Source organism: Solea solea, chromosome 7 (assembly GCF_958295425.1).
Source record: "Solea solea chromosome 7, fSolSol10.1, whole genome shotgun sequence".
NCBI classification, from domain to species: domain Eukaryota; kingdom Metazoa; phylum Chordata; class Actinopteri; order Pleuronectiformes; family Soleidae; genus Solea; species Solea solea.
The window spans coordinates 898,544-906,917 of NC_081140.1; the positions used below are offsets into that span (position 1 = coordinate 898,544).

An 8,374-nucleotide genomic window follows, 5' to 3' on the forward strand; every position below is an offset into this window, starting at 1 on the left:
GAGAGAGGTGACCTGTCCACTCAACCCTCCCCACAGGATCTGTGCTCTTACACACACACACACACACACACACACACACACACTGGACATTCATGACTTGAGGGGACACCTTATATATGCTTCCTCTAGGGAACATCATTAGAAAGCACAACATACACTTTCATTGTTATGCAGATGACACACAGCTATATTTATCAATGAGGCCGGATGAAATAAATCAGGTTGTTCAACTCCAGGAATGTCTCAGAGACATTAAGTCCTGGATGACCTGTAACTTTCTACTTTTAAACCTTTATACTCGGCCCTAAACACCTCAGAGAAAAACTTTCTGATCACATTGTCACTTTAGATGACATCACCATGGCTTCCAGTTCCACTGTGAGGAACCTTGGAGTTACTTTTGACCAGGAAATGTCATTTGACTCACACATAAAACTCATTTCCAGAACAGCCTTCTTCCACCTGCGGAACATTATGAACATTAGAAACATTCTGTCTTTACAGGATGCTGAAAAACTAGTTCATGCTTTTGTTACATCTAGATTAGATTACTGTAACTCCTTATTATCAGGATGTTCCAACAAGTCTGTTAGAATCCTTCAGTTCATTCAAAATGATGCAGCATGAGTTCTGACAGGAACTAGAAAGAGAGACCATATAACTCCAGTGTTAGCTACACTACACTATCTACACTGGCTCCACCCACAGTTTAGAATTCAATTTAAAATCCTCCTCCTCACGTACAAAGCACTTAATGGTCAGGCCCCTTCATACCTGAAAGACCTAGTCTTACCTTATCACCCTAACAGACCACTTAGGTCACAAAATACAGGTTTACTTGTGGTTCCCAGAGTCTGTAAAAGCAGAATGGGAGGTGGAGCCTTCAGTTACCAGGCTCCTCCTCTCCTGTGGAACCAGCTTCCAATGATAGTTCGGGAGGCGGAGCCTCTCTCTGTTTTTAAAGTTAGACTTCAAACTTTCCTTTTTGATAAAGCTTATAGTTAGAGCTGGTTCAGGGAAACCTGGACCAGCTCTTAGTTCTGCTGCTATAGACCTAGACTGCTGGGGGATTTTCCTGTGGTGCACGCACATTCACCCTCTCACACTCAGGGTATGAATATGACTTTTTTTATGTCATTAACCTTGTCTCTTTCTCTCCCTAGTTTGTGTCCTTCCTTCCTTCCTTCCTTCCCTCTCTCTCTCTCTCTGTATTCTCATGTTGCAGGTTGCAGGATCCAGATCCAGTTTTCGAGGCTATCCATATCATACACATCATCACCATTATTATTGTGCTATAATTAAAAGTCAATATCATTTACTGTATTAACTTGTGACTTGATACAGTTGTTGTGTATCTGCTCCTGGTCTCTCTCTCTCTTCTGTCTCTACCTCATCTCCCTCTTGTCCTTTCTCTCCCCCCTTTCTGTCCTCCACCTCTCCTCTGTCCCCCATCTTCCTTTCACCCCAACCGGTCGAGGCAGATGCTGCACATGTGTGAGTCTGGTTCTGTCAGAGATTTCTTCTTCTGTTAAGAGGGAGTTTTTTCTCTCCACTGATGCCTAGTGTTTGCTCATTGTGTGAACTATTGTGTTTCTCTGCTCTCCTTGATGTTGTCTATGTACACACCTGAGATCATGTGTGTTATGATTTAGCGCTATACAAATAACATTGAATTGAATTGAATTGAATTGAATTGAATTGAATTGAATTGCACTGACTTACATTCATTTCCTGGAGACTTACTCTAACCTTAACCATAATTACTACTGATCCTAACCTTACCCTAACCCTAACCTCAGCCTAACCTTAAAACATATCTTCACCTTAAAATGTAGTTATTTACGTTGTGGGGACTTGATTTTTGTCCCCACAAGGAAGACAAGTCCCCATAATGTGAGTGTGTAAACAGCTTTAGGTCCCCACCACATTAGTAATAGCCGCACACACACATAAATAATAATGACATGCTTCTTCAGAATGAAGTGACGCGTTATAACAGAGTGCCAGTCAAACTGGTCAGGTCACTTCATACTTCCTTATTGCTGCTGCTGCTGATGATGATGATGATGATGACGATGAAGAGGCTGGGTCTGTTACACTGACTCTACACCAAGAGAAAGAGAAAGTAAAAGTCTGACAGGAGGAAACAGCAGCAGCAGCGGCAGCAGCAGCACACACAGGGAAATACATGCTGTTCATCTTAAACTAAACATATATCTAGATATATCTATATATATATATATATATATATATATATAGATATATATATATATATATACCAGTAACACACTGTGAGGTGTTTAAGAAACTAAGGGCTGTGTAATTCACCTTCGGTCACGAGGACTGGGAACAATGTCGCGCGGCTCAAACGCAGGCTTCGACCGACACATCACCATCTTCTCACCGGAGGGCCGGCTCTACCAAGTCGGTAAGAAACAACAATGTTCAGACTCTCCTTCCTCCGATGGTTTCGCACCGTTTTCAGCGGATAAACCCTGTTTTTCCCCCCAAAGCAGCGACTTTCTTTCCCCAAACAGCACTCACAGCACCACCTAGTGGATCATCTTCAAAAGTTCGTCCATTTCTCAGTAGTTCACCAACATTGACAAAGGTAGAGACAATGCTTACAAACAAAATGTTAAAATCGTTAGGACTTAGGAAATAAAAAGAAATCCAAAAAGAGGGAAAAGATAAAGTAAATAACAACAACAACATTAAACAGTGGTTAAATGTTTAAACGGTACATGTCAAGCACGAGTCTGGTTTCCATGACTTCAGAGGACATTACATTGACTTATATTATTTTCCTGGAGATTTATTCTAACTCTAACCATAACTTCTACTGGCTTAATCCTCATGCTAACCTTAATCTTAATCTTAACCTAACCTCATCCTAATTCTTCTGTGTAAAATGTTATCATTTATATCTGTGACTGTGTAAACAGGTCTGCAAACTGTTATTTCAAAAAGAAAGTTATTTCATTTCAAATGTTAAGAGTTTGTAATGTCCAGTCTGGAGCACAGACTCATCATGGCGAGGAGACCAGAAACATTAATGTTTAATGTAATGCTTTTCCTTTGTTTTTGATTGACAGGTAAGTGTCGGACAGCTTGATCCAGAAAAATTAGTTTAAAAAAAATTAAATTTCAGCGTGACAAAGACAGTGTGTGACAGGACTGTGCGACAAAAGAGTGAAAAGACACATTTCTTCTTCTTTATAAATGATAAGTGTCAGAGGGTTCTGTGTGTTTTTACAAAGACATCTACTCATCAAACCAAAGGGAGTATCATGTGTGTATTATTAGCCTGTGGAAAAAGTTTATTTTGATATTTACCTCAGAAGGCTGCAAATAGAAAAGAGGCATTCAATTTTTATCCATCCATTATCTACCGCTTATCCTGTATTTAGGGTGCATTTCATTTTTATTTAAATTTTATTTGATATGCCATTGATATTTTTTAATTATTATTATTATTTGAAACTCGATTTTGCATGTCACTATAAAGTTATATAAGCCTTGCTTGTTCAATATTCAATGCAAAACTGGTTTGGGTCCCTATTAAAAGGTTAATTTGTTCAACCTTGGCCCACGGCTTTGTTCAGTTTTAAATTTTGGCCCACTCTGTATTTGAGTTTGACACCCCTGCTCTAAAGGATTGAAGGATTCTTTGGACGCAGTTTAACAATCCTTTTAACAATACTGATATTCATTTATTTCAATTATCTTACAAGACTGATGTTAATTGTGTTGTGTGTTGTCTTGCAGAGTATGCCTTCAAAGCCATCTCCCACAGCGGCCTGACCTCTGTGGGTGTCCGTGGAAAAGACAGCGTGGTGGTGGTTACACAAAAGAAGATACCTGTATGACACACACACACACACACACACACACACACACACACACACACACACACAGACACACACACACACACACACACAGACACAGACACACACACACACAGACACACACACAGACACACACACAGACACACACACACATGCACACACACACAGACACACACACACACACACACACACACACACAGACACACAGACACAGACACACACACATGCACACACACACACACACACACACACACACACACACAGACACACACACACACAGACACACAGACACAGACACACACACATGCACACACACACACACACACACAGACACACACACACACAGACACACACATGCACACACACACAGACACACACACACACAGACACACACAGACACACCCAGTGAAGCCTGACAGAGTCATGACTCCAGCTTTGTGCTGACCTCAGAGATAATACTTGTTACAGTTGTGCAGCGCTGCACTGAGAGCGCTGGCTTATAAATATGAAGGTAACACTTAACAAGCCAAATCTACGTATGATATTAGAAATAAAAATAAACATCATAGAAAATAAAGACTAGCGTGAATATATAATAATTACAATATAAAAACTACGTTTGTGCTGCATGTAAGAACGTTTTCTTCTTGTTGAACAAGGAAACACTTGTGGTGGAAAAAGCCTTAAATGTTAAGACACAACCAGAGCCACTGTTTGACCTTAAATAAACCTGCAGAAGAAGAAATAAGAAATGCTGCTAACATTTGCTAACAGATGTTAGTGAGTGCTAGAGTTTAGTTTAGTGTCTATAACTGAAACAGACTTTCATGAATTCATTATTTAATTGGACTCATTCATTCAACCGTTCACACCTCGCAGCAACATTATTGTTAGGAATAGTTTGAGCGTTCTCATGACATTGTTAAGAAAGCACACTCACTCACTCACTCACTCACTCACAGATGCATGAAGGATATAAAAGTTACTTCTGCATTTAAACACAACATGCATGATGAAGACTGTTTGAGTCTATAAATTCATTATCATAGAAGATGAAGATGAAGATGAGTGTGTTAACAATGATCATCATAATATCGTGCCACTGCCTTACCTCCATGGTCTTTTCATTAAATGACATCCATTCTTTTCATTTCATTTGCTTTTGTATTTTGAGACTGAACAAAAACACTAAATTAGAATTAAGTTGAATTAAATTCTGTCTTCTGTCTTTTGGTTTTGTAACACATTGCTATGAATACTAAGAATACTCTAACATTCCATTTAAAGAAAATGATTTTAAAGTTTAAAAAATGTCCTTCTGGATAAACTGAACATAAGTTTCTATGATTTGGATGATGTCGTATGTATTCTAAGCAAATATGGTTAGAGTTAGCTGGTGGCTTAGAAGTGACTTCAATAAACCTGTATCATTTATTTTATTATAGAGTTCAATGTTGCTGTGAAAAATGACACATACTTTATATTGGATTAATATTTTATAATATGATTAGATAATGGGGCCACACGGTGGTGTAGTGGTTAGCATTCTTGCCCTGGAACAAGGGCCTTTCTGCATGGAGTCTGCATGTTCTGCCCGTGTGTGCGTGGGTTTCCTCCGGGTTCACAATCCATGGGAGGAAGCCCTATGTCAGCTGAGATTGGCACAGCACCCTCTGGTGGAGGATAAAGCGCTAGATGATGGATGGATGATTAGATAATATTCACTCTTTTCATTGAGCAGTTTCAATAATGACACAAGTTAAAGTTAACCTACGAACTGTGTTTGACCTGCAGGACAAGCTGCTGGACTCGTCCACTGTGACCAACATGTTCAGGATCACGCCTCGCATCGGCTGTGTGATGACCGGACACGGTGGTGCGTTTTCACTCATCAACATTGTGCAGTTTTTACTGTTTTGCCAAAATAAATAAATATATGTGTGCGTCATTGGTTCAGACACGTTCACAGCAGCGGGACAATCTTCGGGGATCCGGGGAAGGAGGTGGATCCAGGTTTCTGGATCACCTTTTTGTGAACCATTGCGTTCATCAGTTCATACCTGAAAGCAGCTCACCTCTTATTAACCATGTGATGTTTGTGCTCTTCAGTCGTTGAAGATGACACAGATTTCTTTTGTGATGTGTTGAGCAGGGGACAGTCGTTCTCAGGTTCACCGGGCACGGGTGGAGGCTGGAGAGTGGAAGTATAAGTTTGGTTATGACATCAATGCAGATGTGCTGTGTCGAAGGCTGGCTGACATCTCCCAGGTCTACACGCAGAATGCTGAGATGAGACCTCTGGGCTGCTGTGAGTCACGGTCTCAGTTCTTCTCCGTCTTCTTCTGTATTTTCCTGTGATTGAGTTTTTAGATTCACTTTTTAAAAGGAATCTTGAAAGAATCTCTTTGTGTATAATCATAATAATAATAATCCTAGAATTGTCTATTGTTTGGGTCACTGTCTTCTCATTGTTGCAGGTATGATGATGGTGGCTGTCGACCCTCAGCAGGGACCAGCCCTGTATAAATGTGACCCAGCAGGTTACTACTGTGGCTTCAGGGCCACAGCGGTCGGCCCCAAACAAACAGAGGCCAACAGTTACCTGGAGAAGAAACTGAAGAAGAAGCCTGATCTGACCCATGAGCGGACAGTACAGGTGGAGTGAACATGGTCAACACAGTCCTTACATTTCACTGTGACCTACATGTACAGGTTAGTGAGTGAGGGACAGTTAGTGACACAGGGAGTGCAATCCATGAATGCTGAAGTCATGTAAACACTTTAAGTTTTGAGTTGGAGTACATACAGTATTTTATGACACTCCTGTAAATGTACCACTTTACCCTCCATTCAGTCCTGAACAACATCATGACATGATTTAGAAGATGGTTCAGAGAGCACAGACCTCAGATTGATCCATCAAAACTGTAGACAGGAGGTAGCTAACAGAGGGACAAACATATAATCAAACAAATAATCACAAACTATCACTGTCATGAGCTGTTGTTTAATTACACTACACGCCCGCCCCTCCCTCCCTCCCTCCCTCCCTCCATCTGTGGTTTCAGTTGGCCATATCCTGCCTGTCATCTGTCCTCTCTGTGGACTTTAAGGCCAGTGAGCTGGAGGTGGGTGTGGTCACCAAAGAACAGCCTAAGTTCAGGTAACGTTAGTCACATACTCATCATGACTGACACTTCAAATAATCCTACTCACAAAAATGACTCTCTCTCTATTAAATAAGTGGTTTGTTTGTGGTTCCCCATGTACTGTATGTGTGTGTGTGTCTTCCAGGTGTTACTATTGTTGTGGGGACAAGTCACATTATGGGGGCGTGACTTCCTTATGCTGACTAAAAGTCCCCATAATGTGAATGATTATATTCTAATGTTGTATGGTTAGGATGCGGTTAAGGTTAGTGTTAGAGTTAGGCCACAACTAGTTGTGGTTAAGGTTAGAGTAAGTCTCCAGGAAATAAATGTAAGTCAATGTCATGCCCTCTGAAGTGATGGAAACCAGACTCTGTGTGTGTGTGTGTGTGTGTGTGTGTGTGTGTGTGCGTTCTTGTACATACGCTGTCCCACCTTAAAAGGGCGGTTTATGGGTAAGACGGGTTAGGTTCAGGTTAATAGGAATGCATTATATGAATCAGTGTCCCCAGCATCTCAGAGCTGAATTTTACATGATTTGCAACTTAATTCATTCAAATTTGGTAAACACATTTTTCTGTGGTGTGATATTGTTCATCACGTTGAAGTGGCTCTATATCCTATTTGCATTGACTTCATTGTGCTGTTTCCTGTCTTATGTCCCTCTCTGCTCACTCCACCTTCTCCCCCCTGCAGGATGCTGTTGGAGACAGAGACAGAAGCTCACCTGGTTGCCATAGCAGAACGCGAGTGAAATTTCACACGGATCATCATAGTATTTCATTTTCCGTGTGACTCATACAGACACGCCCACTGTCTGGGAAATAAAACCGTACACAGCTGAAGAAGAAATTCACACATTTACCAACCATTCCAAGTGGCCTTTTGTGTTCAATATATCACAGGAACATCATGTTTGAATTGTGGGATATTAAAACATACATATATTTGTGAGGATGTGTACAATTTGTCATAATATTTAGCTCAATTTAACACTGAATGTTTATAACACCACCTTTGTAGAGTTGCAATAAAAATGTCCACCAGAGTCATTAAAAACTATTGTCAGAATAAAATACTATTAACATGATAGAAAGAAAGAATGTGGGTAATTGTATGTTTTATTTAGTATCACTGGAGAAAACTGTGAGATATTTGTATATCATTTGTGAAACAGTTAACAATTATTATTATCTGCTGTTATAGTCAAATCACTTTTATTTCTTGTAGGTTGTTACATTCAAGTCATTAAAACAACAAATATAGCACCTATAGTAAAGTAAATTCGCTCTAAAAAAGGAAAAAGAAGAAACACCCCGCAATCCAGTAAATATTTAATACATAAAAAAGTCAATGTGTACAATAGTAGTTATATTA

General features: G+C 40.1%; 1 protein-coding gene across 1 annotated transcript; it reads left to right on the forward strand.

The window, feature by feature from the left end:
• Window positions 1-2,142: 2,142 nt before the first annotated feature.
• Window positions 2,143-7,951, forward strand: LOC131462217 (proteasome subunit alpha type-6-like). The gene is made up of 7 exons (XM_058633246.1): window positions 2,143-2,428; window positions 3,769-3,863; window positions 5,643-5,724; window positions 6,001-6,156; window positions 6,326-6,504; window positions 6,917-7,011; window positions 7,694-7,951. The coding sequence occupies exons 1-7, from the start codon at window positions 2,353-2,355 to the stop codon at window positions 7,749-7,751; spliced, it is 741 nt and encodes a 246-aa protein (XP_058489229.1). The 5' UTR covers window positions 2,143-2,352; the 3' UTR covers window positions 7,752-7,951.
• Window positions 7,952-8,374: the final 423 nt, after the last annotated feature.